Genomic DNA, 24759 nt, shown 5'->3' on the forward strand with positions numbered 1-24759 from the left:
TGCCTTGAGCATGTAGCATGTGAAGAGAGAGAGGGATTCCTGCTCAGAGAAAGAGGTTCTGAACTCCCTGAAGGACAGTTTCATTACTGAATCTTTGTTAAAAGGGGGCTGGTCAGAAAATTTCTGTGAAAACAAAAAATTAATTTAAATTTGCTTGTTAAATGGGGAGGACATCTCTAGTGGGGTCCAGTACTATTCAGTATTTTCATTGAGAACTTGGGTAATGGAGTAGAGAGTTATGCTTATAAAATTTGCAGATGACAAAGGATTAGAATTCAAAATGACCTTGACAAATTGGAGTATTGGTCTGAAATCAACAGGATGAAATTTAACAAAGACAATTGCAAGGTACTACTCTTGGGAAGGAAAAGTCAAATTTACAACTACAAAATGGGGGAATAACTGGCTAGGCAGTAGTATTGCTGAAAAGGATCTGGGGATTATAGTGGATCTCAGAGTGAATATAAGACAACAGTATGATGTACTTGCGAAAAAAGCAATACATTGTGGGATCTATTAATGGGTGTCGTATGTAAGACAAAGTAGGTAATTGTCTTGCTCTACTCAGCAGTGGTGAGATTTCAAGTATCATTCATAGACTGGGAATTTAAGTTTTGACCATTGCTTTTTTTTTTTTTTTTTTTTTTCTGCAATAGGAGATGTCAAATCTTTGCGTTCTATCATTACCCCTCCTATAGCTAAGTAAGTACTGCTTATTTTCAGTATGTAAGCAATAGATATGATGATGTTGGGGTGTGTTGCAAAAGAACCATAGAATACTGTAGTGACCACTGCTTCAATCTGCTCATGTTCTAAACTGCACTCGATAGCAGTTTTTTTTTTTTTTATGGGGAATCGGGGATATATTCTGGGAATAAATGTAAGGAGGCAGGAACCAATTGTGGAGGAGGTTTCAGGTTGGTAGAATTGGGAGTCTTTCCATTGACTTAAATGGGCCCTGGATTGAGCCCTCAGTGGAAAGGTCAATGTGTATACTGATTGACTTCCAATCTGTTCTGATCTTGGTAGGAATGGTTGCTAGTGAGAATTTAGTGGTATACATTCTAGCTGTCTGTTCTCTGTTTCCAGTGCTTGATATCTGAATATAAACTGTAGTACAAACATGCGTTCGCTGTTTTTTAATCTTCTTAGTATTGTGCCCATTTGTTTTAAAAATGGGTGATTAGTGGTGATGTGGAAGAAAGCCCGGAGCTGTATTTCTACCATTTCTATTTTAACATTGAAATGTTATGAGTATATACACTACAGTTATGCTCTAACTACATCATTTGTGCAGTGAATGGGGAAAAAAGCTACCTCTGGCTGTTGATCATGAAGTCATAAAATTGATCACAATCACAATATTTCTGAATAAAAAACCATTTACATTAAATGCTTTTGCTTGTTTTATGCAGGATCCGTAACATTGGCATCATGGCTCATATCGATGCAGGGAAAACTACAACCACAGAGAGAATGTTATACTATTCCGGATACACAAGAGCACTGGGAGGTTAGAACTGCTGTTTTTATTTTAGTAGGTTTGAGAAATTTAGCAAAAAATTAATATAAAATTAGAGGTTGTCCTGTAGAATATGTTGTATAAAATATAATCTGTCATTTTGATATTATATTGAAATACAATGAAAGCACGATGCATATTTTATTATAATAAATAGTAATCAGGGTGCATATAGCAAATGCTCCCATGATATTCCTTTTTGTAATAGCGCCTTCTGTTCACAGTTTGGGTTTTGTCTTGCTATTTAAATTTTGCATAGTGACTCTTCAGTAGCAAAAACAATGTTGTTGGCAGCACTTCATTGTAGTTTTCCTCCCTGAGTTGGTGGAGAATTTATCAAGTATTCCACCAAAAATACAATTGGAATTTTAAAATTAGGATGCTGAATTCTCTTTCCTGTGTTCATTTAGGCTGGTGTCTGAGAACAGCATTATGAGTGGGGTCGACAGTCTAATTATAAACTAGTAGGAATACAGGATGAGAAACTAAGTATAAAAGAAATTAATATTTAGGAGAAGGAATAGGTACATCTGTGTTAAAGTGTTTTGGCTTCTTACTGCTGGGAGGATTTTGTATTAGTATATCAAAGAAGCAAATGCGAATGAAAGCAAGAAAGATTGAATAAATACAATTGGGGAATAGTCCCTAGCCCTGGATTCCCCATGCAGCAAGAAGCTGAAGTAGCTGGCTCTATACAACCTCCTTGCCTGGCCTTGGCATAGGCAGTATTTTGTGGGAAAGATGTGTGGCAGGAGCACTGCTGTGCTCCAATGATATCCAGCTGCTGGAAACTATTGGGGGCTATCTGCCAACACAACTTAAAGTAGCTCTGAGACTGTTTTAAAATTACATGGGAGTTGAGGGAGCATAAACCAGCCCATATCAATCCACAGGACTGAGGGGAGTGAACAAAAAGGTGGCATAAGCGTACCACTCCTTGGCTGCATTCAGCAGTGTTCTGCCACAGTTGAGGATTCAGTCACAAGTGGGGGGAAGGTGGGCTTTATTAATTTTTTTTAAAGCGCATTTGTTTTCTAAAGAGGAGGAGTTTAGTTATGAGCTGGCATTATCAATCGGCTTATCATTCTATTCTATTAGTCTGGAAAAGAGAAGACTGCGGGGGGACATAACAGTTTTCAAGTACGTAAAAGATTGTTACGAGGAGGGACAAAAATGGTTTTTCTTAACCTCTGAGGATAAGACAAGAAGCAATGGGCTTAAATTTCAGCAAGGGAGGTTTAGGTTGGACATTAGGAAAAACTTCCTAACTGTCAGGGTAGTTAAGCACTGGAATAAATTGCCTAGGGAGGTTGTGGAATCTCCATCATTGGAGATTTTTAAGAGCAGGTTAGACAAACATCTGTCAGGGATGGTCTAGATAATACTTAGTCCTGCCATGAGTGCGGGGACTGGACTAGATAACCTCTCAAGGTCTCTTCCAGTCCTATGATTCTGTTTCCCTGAATCCGAAGCAATTTTCATGGCTAGGAAGTATACAGAGTAGATACGGTCTAGGAGAAATAATCATCATCTTTACTTTGGTCCAAGGCAGGTAATTCAAAATGTAAAGTTATGTGACCAAACTGAAATGGTGCATATGTTCATACTGATTAGATGTCGATGATGGGGACACAGTGACGGATTTCATGGCACAAGAGCGAGAACGTGGCATTACCATTCAGTCTGCTGCTGTTACTTTTGATTGGAAGGGCTATAGAATCAACCTGATTGACACACCAGGTACAGTATTAGAATATGTTCTCTCAGGCTTTCTCCTGTTGGTGGTACGGAGGAGTAGATGGGCTCAGGTAGCTTAGAAAGTGAACCTTGGTTTTAAAGTTTTGTGCAATCTCAGAGGGTTCAGTTGATTGGATGCAGGACCCAACTGTTGCTGTGGTTTTATAAAGAACAGGTTAAAGAATATGTAGAGAAGTTAGATGTATTCAAGTCACCAGAGCCTGATGAAATTCACTTTAGGATACTTGGATGAAGCAATTTTGGAACCATTAGCAGTTATCTTTTAGAACTCAGGGATGATGGGTGAGTTCTCACAGGACTGGAGAAGGGCCAACATAATACCTGTATTTAAAATGGGGAACAAAGAAGACCTGGGAAATTATAGATCAGTCAGACTATCTTTGATACCTAGAAAGATACTGGAGCAATTTGTAAGCACTTAGAGGATAACGGGCTAAGAAGTTATAACCCATGTGGATTTATCAAGAACAAATCTTGCCAAACCAACCTGATTTCTTTATTTAACAGTTACTGGCCTAGTGGACTGGGGGAGGGAATACAGCAGTAGATACGATATATCTTGATTTGTAGTAAGCTTTTGGCACAGTCCCAGATGACAGTCTCATACGCAAACTAGGAAAATGTGGTCTAGATGAAATTATTATAGAGAGGGGTGCAGAACTGGTTAAAAGATGGTACTCAAAGTGGTTAGTGGTTTGCTGTCAAACTGTGAGGACGTATCTAGTGAGTCTTGCATGGGTTAGTCCTGCATCTGATACTGTTCAGTATTTTCATTAATGACTTGGATAATGGAATCGAGAGTGTTCTTACAAAATTTGTGGATGATACCAAGCTGGGAGGGACTGCAAGCACATTAGAGGGCAGGATTAGAATTCAAAACAACCTTGACAAGCTGAAGCTGAATTGATCTGAAATCATCAAGATGAAATTCAAGTAAGACAAGTACAAAGTACTACACTTGTGAAGGAAAAACTCAAATGTGCAACACAAAATGGGAAATAACTTGCAAGGCAGTAGTACTGCTGAAAAGGATCTGGGGTATATATATAAGCCAACATTGTGGCACAGTTGCAGAAAAGGCTAATATTCTGGGGTGAATTAACAGGAATTTTATATGTTAGATTGGAGGTAATTGTCTTGCTCTATTTGGCACTGATGAGGCCTTATCGGGAATACTGTGTCCAGTTCTGGTTGCCACAATTTAAAAAAGTTGTGGACAAATTGGAGAGAGCCCAGGGGAGAGCTACAAAACAGGGCCGCTCGGGGTGGGGAGGAGCAAGTGGGACAATTTGCCCCGGGCCCTGCAGGGGCCCCCATGAGAATGTAGTATTCTATAGTATTGCAACTTTTTTTTATGGAAGGGCCCCCCGAAATTGCTTTGCCCCAGGCCCCCTGAATCCTCTGGGTGGCCCTGCTACATAAGGAATAGGTTCAGAAAACCTGATTTACAAGGAAAGGTAATAAATATTGGGTGTGACTAGTATTGAGAAAAGAAGACTGAGGGGGAACCTGATAACATTCTTCAAGTATGTAAAGGGCTATTATAATGAGAATGGCAAGCAATTGTTTTCCATGATGGTCGGCCAATAAATTATATGCTTAATCTGCAGCAAGGGAGATTAGATATTAGGCAAAACTTTCTAACTAGGTTATGGAATCCTCATCACTGGAGGTTTTTAAGAACAGTTTAGAAAAACACCTTTCTGGGGTGGCCTAGGTATACTTGGCCCTACCTCAGCACCGGGGCTGGACTTGATGATCTCGCAAGGTCCTATGATTCTGTAATGAGTATATGTGAGCCCATAACATTGGATGTGAGCATTTTTATAAACTTAAAGAAGTGTTGCCATTCTAACTTGGTGAAAAATGTTATATCTGACTTACTACTTTTACCTGTTTTACATTATGCAATGTCATAATTCAATCATTTAGGTCATGTGGACTTTACAGTGGAAGTTGAACGTTCCCTGAGAGTGCTGGATGGTGCAGTGGCTGTATTTGATGCTTCAGCTGGTGTGGAGGTAAAAATTACTCAGTTAAGATTTTGCAACATGTAATGACTTAAAATAGGCTCAGGTAGCTTCCTCTGAGACCCTGTTCTGTGTTAGTGTGGTTTATGCTCTGATGGCTTCAGACAGTCAAAATTTGGTTTCAGACAAACTAATTTTGAGATCTGATTTCATGTGGAAATTACAATTTTCTGTGGTATTGAGAGCTTTCTTGTTCCTGATGACAGGGCAAAAGTAAGTGTTTTCACCATTGGTCTTTTGTAACAGATACAGAGCTTGAGATCATTAAGACGTTTTGGCTAGCTTCATCTGTGGGAAGAAATAAGTAGCTGTTCATTTCTCACATAGAATTTAATTGTAGAGAATTACTTTAATTCTCAGCCAGAATGCTGTTTCCCCTTGGAGGTTCTCCAGGTCCCGCTTGGAGCGTCTAGTATGATGATCAGATCAGAGTGCAGAAGTCTTGGGGACAGGCCAGAATTTGTGTTTCCTTTGTGGCACCCTATGTGCTGCCATGTTAGAGAGAAGCTTTTGATCGACTACAACAACAAAAATAGATCGTAAGGGTTCTATTCATCTACTAATACATGGAACACGTGTATGAACTTCCCCCATGTGTTAAGAGACTGGACTTCAATATTTGAACTATTTCTAATATACCCGATTTTAATTTGCTTTAATAAAAAATATTAGAAATGCCCAGCAATGTGCAAGTTGTATTGATTGCTGCTGTTATGCCAACCCAGTTGCAGTAAAAATTGCTGGCCTATCCATAGGTATACAAGTGTTTACTTTGTGTGCACTTCGACATGTTAGCAGTAATATTTATAGTGTGTATACGTATTAGGTTTTTATTCCTTATGGAATCCCCCACATCACTTAGATTGCTTCCATTTTCCCCTCATTTTATCCCTGACATCCTCGAGGCCCCAACCTGGGGGGTCACAGTCATTCCTTCCAGCTTTGCGAAGACTGGATGGGACAAGGCTCATTTTGGAACCTATCAATGCTGCAGTTTAACAGGTCAAGGAGTAGCGGCTGAGCAGTTCAATGCAGTTCCTTCCCCTGCATATGTTGATCTCGCTGCCTTTGCAGCAAGGGAGCAAGAGTTCAAGATGAGAAAACTAATCTGGGTCTCGTACATCAGTGAGCTGCCATTCGGCCACCAGGGCAAGCATTTTGAAGTTTTCTGTCATTTTTCTTTAGGCACAGACTCTAACGGTATGGAGACAAGCAGACAAGCACCATATACCACGAATTTGTTTTTTAAACAAGATGGACAAAAATGGGGCAAGGTATAAACGATAAGCACACTACAGGGGGCTGGCTTGGGAGAATATTTCTAACTATAATTAAGGCTAAGTTTTTTGTCATGGATATTTTTAGTGCAAGTCAGGGACAGGTCACAGGCAATAAACAAAAATTCATGGAAGCCCGTGACCTGTCCCTGACTCTCACTAAAAATAGCCCCGACAAAAGGGGTAGGCGGGTTCTGCACCCACTGCTGCTGGGGCTCCCGGGTCCCACACTGCTGCGACCCCGCAGGGTTGGCCTGCTGTGGGGTACCCTTGCCCCGAAGCAGCTGGGCAGCTGCAGGGTCCCCCGTGGAGTCCCTGCTGGCTGGGCAGCTGCGGGGTCCCGCCATGGCTTGGCAGCTGCGGGGAGTCACCAGCCACGCGCTGGGCAGCTGCAGGGAGTCCCTAGCCACAGCTGGGCAGCTTCGGGTCCCCCCACCAGGACGGGGGCTGGGAGCTGCAGGGGTGGGGCTGGCTGGAAGCTCCAGCCCGGGAGCAGAACATGTCACGGAGGTCAGTGGAAGTCACGGATTCCATGACATAATCGTAGCCTTAATTATAATGAAGCGGAACATTTTATGAAGTAGAGTTGGAAATATCACAGTGGGGGTGGCCAGCAAAAAAATTATAATGCTAAATCTTATTCAAAAGATATATTTTTTGTAATTGTAGAACTAGTTTTGCAGTAAATAAGAAATATTAAACCAATGGATAAACTGATGTATATCATTAAACTGGGCTAACTCTTCTTTTTAACATCTGTTATTTTTTTAATGTAGTTTTACTTATGCTGTTGACAGCATCAAGCAAAAGTTGAAGACAAAACCTTTGCTTTTACAGGTAAACTAAGAAATGTAATGTTAATTATTTTTTAACTTTATTTTTATTGTTATAAAATATAAACAAACAAAACAGTTATAAATACTTTCACACAATGGAAATAGGATATAAATAACAAAAGTCCATACTCATTATTTGTTGTATTAATAATTTTACTGTTGAACAAATCTGCATGTGACAGGTAGATTTATATTCAGACTAGTTGTCAGGGCTGTATCCCCACTTTGAACTTTAGGGTACAAATGTAGGGGCCTGCATGAAAACTTTTAAGCTTAACTACTAGCTTAGCTCTGGTCTGCTGCCACTATCCCCAGAATTCTCATCCCTGGGAAGCCTTGAGAAACCTTCACCAATTCCCTGGTGAATACAGATTCAACCCCCTTGAATCTTAACACAGGGAGAAATTAACCATCCCCCCCCCTTCCCCCCACCAACTCCTAGGAAAAACAAATCCAACCCCCTTAAATTAAAAAAAAAAAAAAAATCAAACAAGTTCTAAAAAAAAAAAAAAAAAAAAAGCTTTTAATTAAAAAAAAAAAAAGTAAAAATCATCTCTGTAAAATCAGTATAAAAATTAACCTTACAAAGTAATCAAACTTAAAAAACTCAGAGGACTCCCCTCTAGTCTTAAGTTCAAAGTACAGCAAACAAAAATAAACACTCTAGTAAAAAGTACATTTACAAGTTAAAAAAACAAAAAACAAAAACTAACACGTCTTGCCTGGCTATTTACTTACAAGTTTAAAATAAAAAAGACTTGTTTAAAAAGATGTAGAGAACCTGGATTGATGTCTGGTCCCTCTGTCCCGAGAGCGAACGCCCTCCCAAAACAAAGAGCACAAACAAAAGCCTCCTCCCCCCCCCCCCCCCCCTCCAAGCATTTTGTCCCCTTATTAGTCCTTTAGATCAGATGCCAGCCAGGTTACCTGAGCTGCTTAACCCTTTACAGGGAAAAGGATTTTGGAGTCTCTGGACAGGAGGGATTTTATAGCACTGTACACAGGACAGCTGTTACCCTTTCCTTTATAGTTATGACACTAGTGTTTCCTAATTGTGTAATTTTCCTTTCTCTTTACAGTTGCCAATTGGTGAGGCCAAGACCTTCAAGGGACTGGTTGATGTAGTGACCAAGGAACAAATTATTTGGAACCCTTCTTCTAGTCTGGATGATGGAAAAGTTTTTGAGCAAAAACCCCTGATAGAAACTGATGATCCTGAATTGTTAAAGGATGTCAGAGATGCAAGAAATGCCTTAATAGAACAAGTAAAGTTTCTAAAGTAAATATGTATAGTACTTAAAAATATATTAATTTTTAAAATACTCTGTATTAGGGCTGTCGATTAATCACAGTGAACTCAGATGATTAACTCAAAATTAATTGCGATTAAAAAATTAATCACAGTTTTAATCGCACTGTTAAACAATAGAATACCAATTGAAATTTTTTAAATATTTTGGTTGTTTTTCTACGTCTTTATATATATTGTATTCTGTGTTGTAATTGAAATAAAGTACATATTATTTTTCATTATAAATATTTGCACTGTAAAAATAATAAACAAAAGAAATTAGTATTTTTCAATTCACCTCAGACAAGTACCTGTAGTACAATCTCTTTGTCATGAAATGTAGATTGTTTGTTACATAACTGCACTCAAAAACAAAACAATGTAAAATTTCAGAGCCTATAGGGCCACTCAGTCCTACTTCTCATTCTGACAATCGCTAAGACAAACAAGTTTGTTTACATTTATAGGAGATAATGCTGCCCTCTTCTTATTTAGAACGTCACCAGAAAGTGAGAACAGGTATTTGCATGGCACTTTTGTAGCCTGTATTGCAAAGTATTTACATGTCAGATATGCTAAACATTTGTGTGCCACTTCATGCTTCAGCCAGCATTCCAGAGGACATGCTTCCATGCTGATGACACTCATTAAAATAATGTGTTGATTAAATTTGAGACTCCTTGGGGGAGAATTGCATGTCCCCTGCTCTGTTTTACCCGCATTCTGCCATATATTTCATGTTATAGCAGTCTCGGATGATGACCCAGCACATGTTTGTTTTAAGAACACTTTCACTGCAGATTTGACAAAACACAAAGAAGATACCAATGTGAGATGTCTAAAGATAGCTACAGCACTCAACCCAAGATTTAAGAATCTGAAGTGCCTTCCAGAATCTGATTGGGACAGGGAGTGGAGCATGCTTTCAGAAGTCTTAAAAGAGCAACACTCCGATACGGAAACTACAGAACCCGAACCACCAAAAAAACAAAATCAACCTTGTGCTGGTAGCATCTGACTTAGATAGTGAAAATGAACATGCGTTGGTCCGCACTTCTTTGGATTGTTACTGAGTAGAACCCATCATCAGCTGGTGGCTGAAGCATGAAGGGACATATGAATCTTTAGTGAATCTGGCTCATAATTATCTTGCGACACCGCCTACAACGGTGCCATGAGGATGCCTGTTCTCACTTTCAGGTGATATTGTAAACAAGAAACAGGTAACATTATCTCCTGCAAATGTAAACAAACTTGTTTGTCTGAGCAATTGGCTGAACAAGAAGAGCGACTGAGTGGACTTGCAGGCTCTCAAATTTTACAGTATTTATTTTGTTTTATTTTTGAATGCAGTTTTTTTGTACATAATTCTACATTTGTAAGTTCAACTTTCATGATAAAGAGATTGCACTACAGTACTTGTATTAGGTGAATTGAGAAATACTATTTCTTGTGGGTTTTTTTTACAGTGCATATACTTGTAATAAAAAATAAATATAAAATGAGTGCTGTACACTTTGTATTCTGTGTTTGTAATTGAAATCATTATATTTGAAAATGTGGAAAACATCCAAAAATATTTAAATAAATGGTATTCTATTATTATTTAACAGTGAGATTAATCACGATTAATTTTTTTAATCACTTGACAGCCCTATCTCAAGGCACTTCATAAATTAGGGCCCAAACCTACTCTGACCAAAGTTGGTGACAAAGCTGCCACTGACTTGAGTGACTTGGGCCCTTTAGTCTCGCAACACCTATGTGATAACATAGGGATGACCAAACTCTAAAGTACAGAAAGATTAAATAACTTGGCCAAGTTCATGCAGGAAGTCCATGACTGAGCTGAGACTAGAAGAACCCATGTTTCCTAACTCCCAGTTCTTTGTGTTAGCTATCCTTCTCTTATGCAGATTGCAACTTTTGGAATCTTTTCAGCACTACTGTGTTATGAATACAAGATATAAACGCAATCTATTTCTATATAAAAATCTTAGAACACACAGATGGTACAGTTGGCTCAGTTTAGGTTGCTACTTTTTGGACCGAAACAATGAATACAGTATCACAGTGGATCCTTCTGGCCTTCAATTCTGTGACATTTTAAACAGGGCATCATCTTTGTGAGTTGTCTGTTCAGCGAGTCTTTTTCCTGTGCTATAATTCTAATGTGTCACACTCTGTCTTTGGAATAAACTCATAAATTGTAATAGAGGGGTTAGTCATAGCTGAATGACTTTGCTGCATTTCATTGTTTATTCTCTCAAAATACAGGGATTTTTGCATGCTGTTATCTCTGATATTTACAAGAGTAATAAATGTTGATTGGAGAATAAGGAAACTAATGGATAGTTCTATAATTTCTAATATTTGTAGTTATGCAAGTTAAAATTGTGGTATAATCTGACTTATTCTAGTGGTCATGGAAGAGCCTTCCACCCATGCATTTGTAGCACTGCACAACTGGCTAGGTAGATTATTGTGGATTTTCAAATTCTTCTAAAACATCAGCTGTGGGAGATGGAGATGAAGTGATCGGAGTGTCAATCTGAGAGTTGGAAGATCTGTTTTACGTTCCTTGCAAAGTCACATCAGGAGGGTTATTTAACCACTTAGTTCCTCAAATTCTCCAGTTGGAAAAAGGGGGTGGTAGTGCTTCACAGTTTATCAAAGGGATTTACATTGGTATCATTAATAAAAAGCACTATATAAGGGCAGAGTGTTTGTTTACCAGTCCTTCTCAGAAGCTGGATATAAGATCTGATTGACCATTAATGTTGTTTGATTGGATAACTTTGTGCGAGAGCTGTCCACTCAACGCTGATCTAAAATATAATAGTTGGAATACAAATCTTGTGGAAAAAACTTGTAGCATTTTCCTTTCATTTAGTTAATGAAGTAAATATATTACTTTTCATGTTTTAGCTGATTTTTATATATACAAATAGACAAATTTCAGTTTTAGATGATCAGCAGCTCTGTTAACCATTAGAGGGAGATAATCCTTTACAGCTGTGAAGCATTTATTCTATTTGAGCTCTTCACAGCTGTCACTGTTGGCTGGAATCTTTCAGTCTGAGAGATGATGAATGTGCATTATCTGTCGGTCTAATACATTGTCCAGCAACTTTAAGTCAGCCTGCAGTTCTCACTTCTTGAAGTACCATTTTCTCAGAGGCTCTGTTTTTCCCCGTTGTGGATTCACTCCCCAGGCAATCCCCCAAAATCCCAGATAGCTCTCTAAAGTACCTAAAAGGGTCTGAAAAAGCTTGTCCTAGATAGTAAAAGCAGTTGTGGCTAGGTAGAGATGCACATTAGCAAGTTGGACATTTTAGTGTTTAATGTTCATTTATTATTTCAAAGTTTTCTTTCCTCATAACACAGCAGATTGCTTTAGTCTACTTTTTTTTATTTGGTAGTATACTAAAGCATCTATTATTATAAACTAACATTCTGTAACATAAGAGGGAAACATTCATTTTAACAATGTGTTCAAAATTGCAATTTTCTAAAATAAAACCGCTTTTATTCAAAGTTCAGCTTCTCAATAACTCATGTTCCATCAGTGTTAGCTAATCTTGTCACTTTTTCAATTTTATTGTAATAAATGTAAATTATATTTGCAAGACTCTGAATCCATGATCTCCAATGTTTGCAAAAGCTTCATTCTGCATTAGTTTTCTGGCTCAGATAGCTAGTATTGCTGGGCCAACTGTGGAATAGTATAGTTACAGATAATGCGGAAATATTCTCTCTTGCAGGTTGCAGATCTGGATGATGAATTTGCTGAGCTGGTTCTAGGAGATTTTAGTGAAAATTTTGACTTACTACCAGCTGATAAGGTACATTTTTACCATCCAGTTACTATGACTGTTTTTTTACCAGCTGTCATTCTGATTTTTATTTTTTCTGTTGTGCATATAGATTAAGTGTGATGTAGCAAGCATGCATTCTGTGTTGACCAGTACTAAAATAAATAAATAAATAAATACATGTTTAAATTTCAGACTTAAGCTACCGTAGCCAGCTGTAGATCATGTGAAGAAGTGTTTCCTTTTGTTTTAGTACCAAAGCATTAAGCCAATTTAGATGGTGATTAAAGTGCTGTGAATTTAACAAGCAGTATTCTACTCAAACTGTGTAATGAAAGGATTAATCTGATATTGCTATTGAATCTGATTCTCAAACATGTTGGACACAATTAATAAAAATAAGTTAATTTTATTAGGGGTGATTTTTGTTTAAAGTTACCTGGATATTGGAGGAAGAGGCTAAGGAAGGGAAAATAGAACATCCTATGCAGCGGGCCAGTTTCTGCTTTGAGCGGGTCTGGATTTACACCAGGGTAATTGAGAGCAGAATCTGGTTGGTGTGAATTGAGGGGATGTTCAAACATCCCAGGATGGATGTCTGACACAGAGCTCCTTGATTGACTTTCCTCTTGTAGGAGAAAATAGTGACAGCCTTATTACCATTTATTACCACCACCACCACCTTAGCGCTTATGGGACCCTTGTCAGAGCCAAGGACCATGTTGTGCTAGGTGCTTTACACACACACAACAAAAAGATGGTCCTTGCCTTGTGTGACTTTTGTTGTTCTGAAGTCATGGGATCTGGGCCCCAGGGGCTCTTATCTGTTGCAGCACCTAAACAGGCAATTGTTTTATAGTCTGATCCATAGCCATTTGGAGTCAGAGGAAAGACTCCAATGAGCTTTGGATCAGGGTCTTGGAGGAGGCTACTGTTTTTGAACAATTTTGTTACTGATGTGAGTTTTGTACAACTGTATTTACATACTGTAGTTTGAAATACTCTCTAACCTTCCTGAGATCAAATATAGCCCTACAATCCCCTTTAAAATGTAAGGAAAGCAATTAAAATGTGGGACACCGTATTATCACTTGTACATTCCAACAGAAAGGTTAACTGTTAAAAATCAAAACAAGCAAGGGTGGAGCAATTTTAAATCAAGATCATTTTATTTTTAATTTTAATATCAGGGATATAAATCAGGTGGAGGCTTTGTAATAAAAATAAAATAAAGCTAATTTTAAAATTTGTGCTGTTGCAACTTTAGATTAGAATTTATAATGAACTACATTATAAAGTCTGGATTTTTTTTTTAAGCCACTGTAAGAATATCTTACTGAGACTTATAAAACTCCTATAGGCAAAATTCAAAATATTGAAAATCAAGGCCCTAACACTGTAACATTGAACCAGGTACACAACTTTGCTCAAACAAATAGCCCCATTGACTTCAATAGGACTTCTCATGTGCTTAGAGTTGCACATGTACATAAGTGTTTGCAGCATCAGGAGCTAAAATTGTATTTAAAAAAAAAAAAAAAAAATTCTCCCCAAAAATATTTCACTTCAAAACAGATTGCTTCGTTGTTCACATTGAAAGGGTATTTAGATTTCCACTAAGTAATTGTGAACTTACTTTGTACAAACATACAATATTTTTCAAAAACAGGAGTCTAAAGTTAGACTCCTAAGCTCGTATTTAGGCATCTACAGGTAAGGTTTTCAAAAGCACCTAACAGTATGTCTACACAGCAAAAAAAAGACTCACAGCAGCAAGTCTCAGAGCCCAGGTCAACTCAGAGCCCTCTGGGGGTAAAAATAGCTGTGTGGACGCTTAGGCTAGAGCCTGGGCTCCGAGCCTGAATGTCTACACACGGGTATCTTTAGACCCATAGCACGAGCCTCACAAGCCTGCCTCAGTTGATTTGGACTCTGAGACACGCTGCCATGGATTTCCCGCTACCATCTCTCTCCTTCCTCCACCCCCCCCAACACATCCCCCCGGTAGTTGTACCCTAAGTGATTCAGGAGCACAAGTCCCATTGACTTCAAACCACAAACCCTGATGGAGGAGTATAGCCTGTCTGAAGCATGTCCACTTTCACTTTCTTCACTTGTGATAGTTATAATCTTATTTATTTTTGTTGGCAAATACAGTATTGGGCTATTTGCATGTCAATTTTGTGTTTGAGTATGTGGTGTTCTCACAGTAAGGCTGTAATAATGGCCTTGGACTTGGTTTTTTTTCAGGGTAGATGAGCACTTTTACTATGAAATTTCTCAGGAAAAAAAAATCTCTAACTGAAATTTTACTAATATTTAGGAAACTAAAGAAAGAAACAAGTGGAAAACATCCGCTTCAGCCATTTAAGACTACAAAATGGAAATATAGTAAAGAACTAGCAACATATAAATAAAAGAAATCTGATTAAAATTTAAACAATTTCTTAATTTAAAACAGGATTTTTAAAAATCATTACTTTTGTCCACCCAGAAACCACCTGATTTGTAATCTACAGTTACTACAAATTATAGGTGTGGTTCTGTGAGGAAAAACTCCCATTCAAATCAGTGGAAAGCCCATGTGTGGAGGGTTTCTGGAATTGTGCCTTAATTTTCCTCACTGCTTCCCTGTATTCAATTTTTTTTTAAAGGCTAAGTTATAAATACGTGAATTGAAAATACTCTTCTCTCCTTCTGCAGTTACAGTCTGCTGTACGTAGAGTAACGCTGGCACAGAAAGCAGTACCTGTATTCTGTGGAAGCGCATTGAAGAATAAAGGAGTACAGCCTTTACTGGACGCCGTTACGATGTACTTACCTGCACCTAATGAACGTTCCTATGACTTTCTGTAAGTGTAATGAGAAGATAAAGTAATTTATCTGTTTGGGAAAATGAATTGATAAAATTACATTATTCTACATTTTCTCCTTGTAGAATTGTTTGTGATTTCCAAAATGGGGCTATATTTTTTAAAGTGTTTACTGAGGGTTTTTTTATCCAGTAGGAATGCCATTTTACACTGGGAATAAAACTAAGATGTGCAGTCATAAAAATATACTTGAGTACCGAAGCTACTTGGTCAGTACTATCCAAAGCATGTGTGTATATTTTTGACTGCAAAACTTGTTTAATCATAATTTATAGTTGTAAACCACCTTTCATCTGTGGATCCAGGTATTTTACAAAGGTGTGTAAATATTATTCTCCATTCTGTAGGTGTGGAAACTGAGACACCAAGAGGTTAGATGACTTGCCAAGATTATGCAGTGTGTTAGCAATGAAGCTGAAAATAAAATCTAGGTCTCTTCTCTAATTGCTGTTACTCATTGTTTAAAAAATAAGAGGGGAAAAAGAGAAATAGGTACGCCCATCCCTTAACTGATTTGTCTGAGTGAACTGCTACTATTTCAAAGTTACGTGTATTTAAAAGCCATACATGTGAATTATTATTTCATGGTCTTCCAGGTTTGATGCTTTTGAACTGGTGCATTCTGGTTGTTAATAGGAGCAATCATTGACTAGACACTGTTGTGAAGTAGCCTGGGGTACTCCAAGACGACCTTCCTGCAGAGCACAAATGGCACAGAGGGCCTTGCATGAGCCGCCTTCAGTTCTTAATTTCACCTCAAAAAAGTATCTAATGTTCACCATACTCCTGAAAAGCCCAATAGGGAACATCTCTAATATCCACTGATTTATATCATATTTCAGCACATCTATTTTTACTATTACCTAGAGTAATCCCAATTGTGTAAATTGTGCTGTTTAAAAAAAAAATAAAAAAATCTGCCTCTGAATTAATAGTTACAAATACCAAACACACGGTATCTTAAATGAGTGGAAATGTAGCTAAAACTGGAACTAGGATGTCTCTTGTTGTTTTTGCTTTTGTTTTTTGTTAATGAGTTGTATGAGGTTGCTCTTCTGATTCGTTGCTTATGTTTTGCAGGCCGTGGTACAAAGATGACTTGTGTGCCCTGGCATTTAAAGTTCTTCATGATAAACAACGTGGGCCATTAGTTTTTATACGCATTTACTCAGGCACAATGAAACCTCAATCAGCTGTATATAACATCAACAAAAATTGCACGTGAGTAGGAGTGAGATGAGAGATGTTCATTGAAGCATTGGCATTTGTATTTGAGTAGTAGATAACCTGAATAATTCATTTGCAGAGAGAGAATGAGTCGCCTTCTGCTGCCTTTTGCTGACCAGCAAATAGAAATACCTTCACTAATGGCTGGCAATATTGCCCTTACTGTTGGGCTAAAACAGGTAAAAGAAGACATTTTGATTCTCGAGAGAGTTTATTTGAGAAGCTACTTACCACATAAATATGAGATACAAGATCATGTTTTAGTTTCAAATATTTTTAGCTTTTAAAGTTATAAAATACTTAAATTCACTTTATTTCAGTTAATAATTTTTTTTATACATGTAGTTGATCTATTTCCTCTGGTTTCTGTATGTTGTCTTTTAAAAATATAGTCACTTTGGCATAGAAAAACTATTATTAAAAACTCAGCTGGTGCTGAACAGACAGCTATGCAATTAGAGCTTCTGATGTCCTTCTGAATCTGGTTTTAATTTAATTATGCAAAGAGAACCTATAGTAATTACTTAGTTTTTATCATGAAGAGCATTAAAAAAACAATTATTTGCAAACAACCTGATGTCATTTGATGTTTGGCGTACTTTAGAGTGCCACTGGAGACACCATTGTTTCATCAAAGGCCTCTGCTGTGGCTGCAGCCCGTCTAGCTGGAAGAGAGGTTGGGAGAAAGCCTGGCTGTAACAGTGAAGTAGAGAGCCTTTTGTTAGCTGGCGTAGAGATCCCCGAGCCGGTCTTCTTTTGTACAATAGAACCACCTTCGATGTCCAAACAGCCAGGTACAACACAGCTACTAAAGCAGTTTTAGAGCTATACTATACCATACCCTTGATCTGTGCACGCGCATACAGTTGATGTAATTGAATTGCATGTGTGGATCAGTAACACAGTAAGGCCCTTAATGATTTTGCATAAGTGCTAAATTTTATAATTTGAGTGTACTTTGCTACTATTCTTTTCACGATTTTTTTAGTCAGATCTAAAGATTAGATGATGGGTTCTTACCTCATTTTGGAAGGTGGGAAAACTGCACTTTTGTCTTCCTACATCCATTCCCACTTGCACAGTTAGCTTTGTGATATCCAGCCTCTTGCTGAGAGAGCAGGATATTGTAATGTGTGCAATATGTTTGAATGAAAGTACACTTCCAAATCTAGGTACTTTCTCCAGTCAGCACTATCCACCACCCTCTATGGCCTTTATCTCCACTGATCAGGAGTCTGGAAGTCACTTACCACAATTCACCCACAGAACACTGCCTCTTTCATAGACCTCTTTCAGAGAACCTGATGGGCAACTTTGGGTCTTTGATTCTGGAAACTCTCTTTTCTCTCTCCTTAGCCCGACAAAGCCTAGATTTGTTGACTATCAGGACTGGTAGCACGTCCACGTGGTTTCCTGGATTCCAGTGGAATTGGAGGGAAGGGGTGCAGAATGATAGAGTGGATTGTCTGGGTATTGATCTTTGGATTACAATGTTTGGAAAAAACCTACAATGTTCATAAACAAGTCCAAACTATTAGTTTATTACTTTATTTTGGAGTTGCTGTCTTCTAGTAGTTAGAGCAGAGGATGAGGAGTTAGGAGATCTAGTTTGTATTTTGAACTCCACAATTGACTCACATTGAAACCAGAGGCAAATCATTTAATTTTTGTGCTTCAGTGTCCCCATCTGTAAAATGGGGATATTTACCCATCTTGATAAAGTGTTTTCAGATTCTCTGAGGAGCTATAGAAGTGCCAAATATTACTTTGACAACAGGCATTTTTTTAAAACTTGTACACCAGTTACTTTATTACACCTTGTTTAACTCGAGAACCCATTACTTTGAAATGAGGCAAACTATAGTTCTATACTTTTCTTGTAAAAGCTGCCTTGACAAGGTTATACTATGTGCATGGGGTAAAGAAACCGACTTCTTCAGTTACTAAAGCACTTTATCTGGTGTCAGATGCCTCAGATAACTGGAGAGTATCCAGGTGAGAATTATCTCTGACTAAAGCTGATTTCTAGTGTCTGAATATTATGGCCAAAATCTTTTGTTGTATGACCCTACAATACGACTGAAGATATAATCTGATCCTGTGGGTGAACACTTCAGATCGCTACTAATAACTAGTTACAAGTTACTAATATCTTTTTATATATAGCAATATTTGTTATTTATACACAGACTTGGATAATGCATTGAACTGCCTTCAGCGTGAAGATCCAAGTTTGAAAGTGAAGATAGATCCCGACACTGGACAAGTAAGATTGTCGATACATTGCTGACTTCAACTTAGTTCCCTAATACCTATAGTTATAAGCAGTTATTTTAGAGTTGGTGAAAGGCACTGTAAATGGTGTTCACATTATAAATGCAACAAGTACTGTGTGTCTGATCAGCTTAAAATGAAATCCTATAAACATGACCCATGGAGGGAGAGAGATTGTAAGCTCACCTTCCTTGTTTGTGCTCTGTAAATAGCATATTTCTTATCGATACTCTTTTTTTTTAAACTCTAAAAGCAAGTTCAAACAGTCTTTAAATTTCAAAACTAATATAGGATGACCTTTTTTGTAGTGGCACCAGCAACAATTACCATCTCCACTTAAATTTTTTATGCCAGATCACCCAAAACAATACTTCCTAAAGTTTTCTTGGTCCTACTTGTAATATCTGGGCTTCTTGTGGAATTTTTAAAACTTTCTTAAAATGTGAACAGTACAGTACGTATAAGCCAATTCCTAGTGTAAATAGTGCATCCCAAAAGCTCCCATCTGTGTCTGCATATAAGCATGAGTGTGAATGTTTACTTTTTCTCTCACTTAATTTTGTATTTGTTTCACTTCAACTAGACTATTCTCTGTGGCATGGGAGAGCTCCACATTGAGATTATTCATGACCGAATCAAACGGGAATATGGCATTGAGACCTATCTAGGACCTCTTCAGATAGCGTATAGAGAAACCATCCTAGACTCGGTCCAAGCCACAGGTAAAATGAAAGAGAATATTAGTTTTCTGTCTTTGCAACTTGTTTACTTACTCATTTTTAAATGGTCTTCTGATAACGTGACTAGTTAACATTAACTTTTAGATTAAGTGTGGAGCATATAAACTGTTTCTCAGATATGTGCTTCATTTTACCATAGATACATTGGACAGAATGATAGGAGATAAACGGCATTTGGTGACCACTCAGCTGGGAGTAAGACCATGGGTAGGAGAGAGATCATCAGTAACACCAGTCATTGAATATGCTGACAATTTCATGGAACCACTTCAAAAAGACATTCAAGAAGCTATAGAAAATGGAATTAATAGTGCATATCTTCAAGGTAAAGAAACCATTATGACAGTAAAATTTTTGTAGGTATTTGAATAAAATTTCACATTAGAAATTACATGGTCTGAGTGCCATTAGTAAGGCTAAGATTTTTTCATGAATATTTTTACTCAAAGTCATGGACAGGTCAAAGACGATAAACAAAAATTCACAGATGCCTGTGACCTGTCCATGACTTTGACTAAAACTATCCCTGACAAAATGGGAAGGGAAGAGGGTCCAGTGCCCACAGCTGCTGGGACTCCGGGTTCTTCCCACCCCCGCCTAGTGGTGGCTTGGATCTCTGGGTCCCCATGCTGCCCACAGTGGCTGGGAGCTGCAGAGGGGCTACCAGCTGACAACTCTAGCCCCGCTGCCCCAGAGCTGAAGTGGAAAATATTACGGCGGTCTCTGGAAATCACGGATTGAGAGACTTCCGTGACATAATTGTACCCTTAGCTATTAGAAAGAAGGGCTTCTTTATAGCCAGAAAACTAAAATGCATCATGGTAGCACTATTAAAATGAGGGTGGCAAAAGCAAATTTTCAGAATTCCTTCAACTTCCACAGAATGTGCTGAATGCCCCTTTACTCAGACTGGGGGGGAAATTTGGCATATTTTTAAAACTCTACTTTTTTTCTTCCTCTTGAGTACCTCGATATTGAACCCCACTTTGATTTGACTCCATATCCAACATGATGCCCCAGAGTGTATTATTCTTATGATATTCCATAAACAATGGTGGTGTGATGGAACTGACCTGTGGGGTGGGAGGCAGTCATGAAAATGCCATATTTTTGCCATATTATCTGACTTATTTTGCAGGGGTTCAAATATATTCTCTGAAGGTGTAAAATAAAAAGTTTTGCCTAACTGCACAATATAGGCTTTCAAAAAAATAGGCATTGAACTGATGCTCTATAACTTCATTCTGTGTTGCCATGCTGGTTGGTGTTTCTCACCATCTCTCTGACGTGCACTGTGAAGTTAGCAGAAATCTAAGTCTCTGAAACCTCCTTGGCCAGCACATCAAAGTCTGGGGTTCCAATCGAGTTTCACTGTACTGCTAAGATACTTGGCTCAGGTCATCATGGAAAACACAAAGCAGGAAATGGAGTGAAAGGGCAGTGTGAGGTAGAAGGGAAATGGGAGTGTAGCAGTCATAATGCAAAAGAGAGTACAGCACAAATTCAGAGAACGTGACAGAGGGTTAATGTAGCTCTGAATCACTGATTCAAATCCAGCCCATTTCCCGAACTGCAAATGACATTCATCTAAAGTCCAAATATGGATCGAGCATCAGACTCGTCAGACACATTGTACTGATTGATTATTGGTATTCAGTTTTATTACTAACAATCCCTTAACATCACAAAACAACATTAACTATACTCTTACTATGTAAGTTAATAACATGGCCAAATTGCTTTTTCCTATAGTAAAGTCCATGGGAAGATGTGATGGTAAGGGGAGAGAAACTCTGGATGGAAAACATTGTGGAATTTTCCCTGTAACATTCTGATATTCTGACGGGGGCAGGGTTTGCTCCCCATTCCTGGCATGAAATAAGCCACATGCTGATTTCAGAGCTTCACTATCAGGGCCTTCCTGACCTGTGACTGCCTCGGGCATACATCCTCTCACTTTAAATGGGAGTTGCAGAAAAGGTGATCTGGTCATCATACCTCCTCTTGGGACTGCTGGACTGTGGGGTGGGGTGGGGTAGGATAAGGTGAGGTTGTTTTTGTTTTCCCCAAGTCCTGTCCTCGCCCAGTATGGGCCTCTGCCTACTCCCCCACACAGATCCATGCTTTGCTAAGAATGGTCTTCAGGATTTGGGAAGGGGAGAGAATGGTGCCATGGAGGCAGCTGACCTCACTCCAGGAGGGTTAAAATCTACATTTGGATCAGGAAGTCAGCATCTGCCCTTAGTCATAACAATTTATTTAAAAAGTGCTATGGTGATGCATCTATTTTTGATTAACATGAATTTCATTATATCTTTAATCATAATTAAATGTTCTCTCTCTTTATGAAGACACTTTACCAGCCGTCTATTCTGAAAATGATTTCTTTTTTCTTTTGTAAGATTAATTTGGTCCACTTTTTTGTTTCTATAATGCACTCTGGGAGCATCAGAGACCTAATTCTGGCAAATGTTGCTTATGCTGTTGACCAAGAGGGATAATAAACCACAAGGCTACATTATGATTTGCCTATCTGCCCCTTTTGGCAAAGTTGGACAATGATAAAATTATTGTTGTAGCAAGAAATAAGACAAATAGCCTGTCTACTGAGTAGGTCAGAGGGGATGTCAGACCCTTCAGGTTAATCCCCAAATACCTTTTCCATAACTTAATAATATGAAAAACTACATGAAACATTGTAATGCTAACCTATTGTTTGTTCTTTGTCTAGGACCACTCCTGGGATTCCCAGTTCAGGATGTAGCAGTGACTGTGTATTCCATGACCATGCACTCTGAAACTTCCCTTACTATGATTTCTGCTTGTGTTTCTCGTTGTATGCAAAAGGTATAATGCAACTAGAAGTCTATTCTAAAGTGCAGTGCCATCATATTTTCCCATGAAAAATTAGACAAAAATGCAGCCTTTAGGAAGTTGGCAGTGATGTGTGCCCCTCACTACTTGTTCAGAAACATATATAACACTCAAAACATAAGGAATGTCTTGAATCTTCCTTTTCCACTTGTTTGATGTCTTCAGAATTTTGATTGTCACCTCTAGCCAGGTGGCTTCCAGCAAAATGTTTAAACTCCTCAAGATGTACATAATAGGTCTTTAGTCTTTTAGGTTAGAAAATCAACTTCATTTTCTTTACATCTGGAGGGCTGTTTTTCTCAGGAATATCTGGATTTTATCAATGTGTTCTCTTGGCAGTTTTTGTGATATGCATTATATTTTGCACAGATTTAAGATATACACTCAGTTACTTATGTAGTGTCACATTATCTGTCTTTACTTTCCATCAGGTTTCTTGGAGTGTGTTCCCTGTAGCTTCTTTCTCTGTACATTACTAATTCACACATCCTATTAGAATCTTTCTTATTAAGCCTAAAAAAATCAGTTCTGATTTTGTATTGATCTTGTGCACTTCTTTGCTGTCTTTAGTGGCATGTACCACTTCCCAACTTTGTATGTAGCTATATATACAGTTACTGTCAGCTGAAAAATGAGTTTTTGTTATGGGCTTTGTAATGCATTCTTGGTAAAATCGGCTCTAGTACTTAAAATTTTGAGCTATTGAAGTGCATAGAACATGTTTGCCTATGGTTACAACACTAATAGTATTTTTTTGCGAACTATTTTAGATACCTAGAATATGATAGGTACTGTATAAAATAAAATCGGTTGGAATGAAATAAGCTCTTTAACACCCCTTCGGGAGCCCCCAGATTATAGCAGACTGCACTGTGGGAATATTCACTCAGCTTTTTGGCATTGATTCTTACCATTTTTTGTGGTGTTATCTGGGTTGAATTAGTTAAGAATTGGAGATTCAGTGTAATATGGCTTGTTGCATGGAGCGAAGTCAGGCACTTTCTTGGGTTTACTGAGCTCCTCTATATCCTATATTTTTTCCTATCAAAATGTTTTTGTCCCTTTTAGCCCTGGTCTCGTGTGTCAATCTTACCCTATTCCAAAGTGAGGTACTGTACCTTAATTCACATCATCTTGCTTTTTTTAAGTTTTAAAGCCTTCAGTTTCAGCTACATCGTTTCTTTTAACATATTCACTTGCAGTAGCCATTGTTTCATGTCACCATGTTTTGTTGTTCTCTCTGAACCAAGGGATTCTTGACGTTTGTATACTTTTTTTTCCTTAATACTTGGTGCTGGCATAATATACTTTACTACTGCTGCTGGGTGAGACATGGCTGGAGGCCTCTTAGTAAGAAATTGTTGTCATCTCTGGTTCATGTGTAGGGAAAGGGAGGTGTGCATGTATACACACACTTATCGGTATTCCCTTTTTCTCTGATCTAATACCCTCCGTAAGAACATACACTATGGGATGTAGGGTGTTTGAGACAGAAGTTAGTTTCATTATATAGTCCACACCATAGAAGAATGACAAGTTTCAGAGTAACAGCCGTGTTAGTCTGTATCCGCAAAAAGAAGAACAGGAGTACTTGTGGCACACTGTCTGTACTCGGCTAGCTTGATTATCACTTCAAAAGTTTTTTTTTTTTTTTTTTTCTCTTAATTAATTGGCCTCTCAGAGTTGGTAAGACAACTCCCACCTGTTTATGCTCTCTCTATGTGTGTATATATATCTCCTTATTATATGTTCCATTCTATATGCATCCGAAGAAGTGGGCTGTAGTCCACGAAAGCTTATGCTCTAATAAATTTTAGTCTCTAAGGTGCCACAAGTACTCCTGTTCTTCTTTTTACCATAGAAGAATTGCATTTTAAAAGGGAGCAAGGATAACTTATTTCTTTTCGATTTTAGGCTTTGAAGAAAGCCAATAAACAACTGCTGGAACCCTTAATGAATCTGGACATTACAGTAAGCAAAGATTTTCTTAGCGCAGTGCTTGGTGACCTTGCACAGAGGAGAGGCAGCATTCAGGAAATCCAGAGTCGTCAAGATAACAAAGTAGTGGTTGCAGCTGTTCCCCTAGCAGAAATGATGGTATGTGGTCGTGTTAATGGTGAAAGCAAAGCAAAAAAGTGTGCATGCCCTTTTCTGATTCTTTTTGATATATGCAGTTGTTTTCACATGATGAAGTCAGGAACGGATATTTCTAATTTTACTGAAGGTCTGGATTAAGATCTCT

The 24759-nt window shown here is 38.1% G+C and overlaps 1 protein-coding gene across 2 annotated transcripts in view; it reads left to right on the plus strand.

Moving 5' to 3' along the window:
• The window catches only part of GFM2 (GTP dependent ribosome recycling factor mitochondrial 2), a 29827-nt gene that overhangs the window by 4162 nt on the left and 906 nt on the right, over positions 1–24759 (plus strand). For both annotated transcript variants that reach the window (XM_034774687.1, XM_034774688.1), the window contains 17 exons: positions 657–702; positions 1416–1513; positions 3137–3262; positions 5213–5301; positions 6496–6584; positions 7364–7424; positions 8503–8688; positions 12479–12559; positions 15233–15381; positions 16483–16623; positions 16709–16808; positions 17234–17423; positions 18819–18895; positions 19487–19625; positions 19783–19968; positions 22375–22490; positions 24432–24614. In XM_034774687.1, coding sequence (XP_034630578.1) covers positions 657–702; positions 1416–1513; positions 3137–3262; positions 5213–5301; positions 6496–6584; positions 7364–7424; positions 8503–8688; positions 12479–12559; positions 15233–15381; positions 16483–16623; positions 16709–16808; positions 17234–17423; positions 18819–18895; positions 19487–19625; positions 19783–19968; positions 22375–22490; positions 24432–24614 — 2057 coding nt within the window. The remainder of the gene's footprint in view (positions 1–656; positions 703–1415; positions 1514–3136; positions 3263–5212; positions 5302–6495; positions 6585–7363; positions 7425–8502; positions 8689–12478; positions 12560–15232; positions 15382–16482; positions 16624–16708; positions 16809–17233; positions 17424–18818; positions 18896–19486; positions 19626–19782; positions 19969–22374; positions 22491–24431; positions 24615–24759) is intronic.

This window comes from Trachemys scripta, chromosome 6 (assembly GCF_013100865.1).
Source record: "Trachemys scripta elegans isolate TJP31775 chromosome 6, CAS_Tse_1.0, whole genome shotgun sequence".
Taxonomy (NCBI): Eukaryota; Metazoa; Chordata; order Testudines; family Emydidae; genus Trachemys; species Trachemys scripta.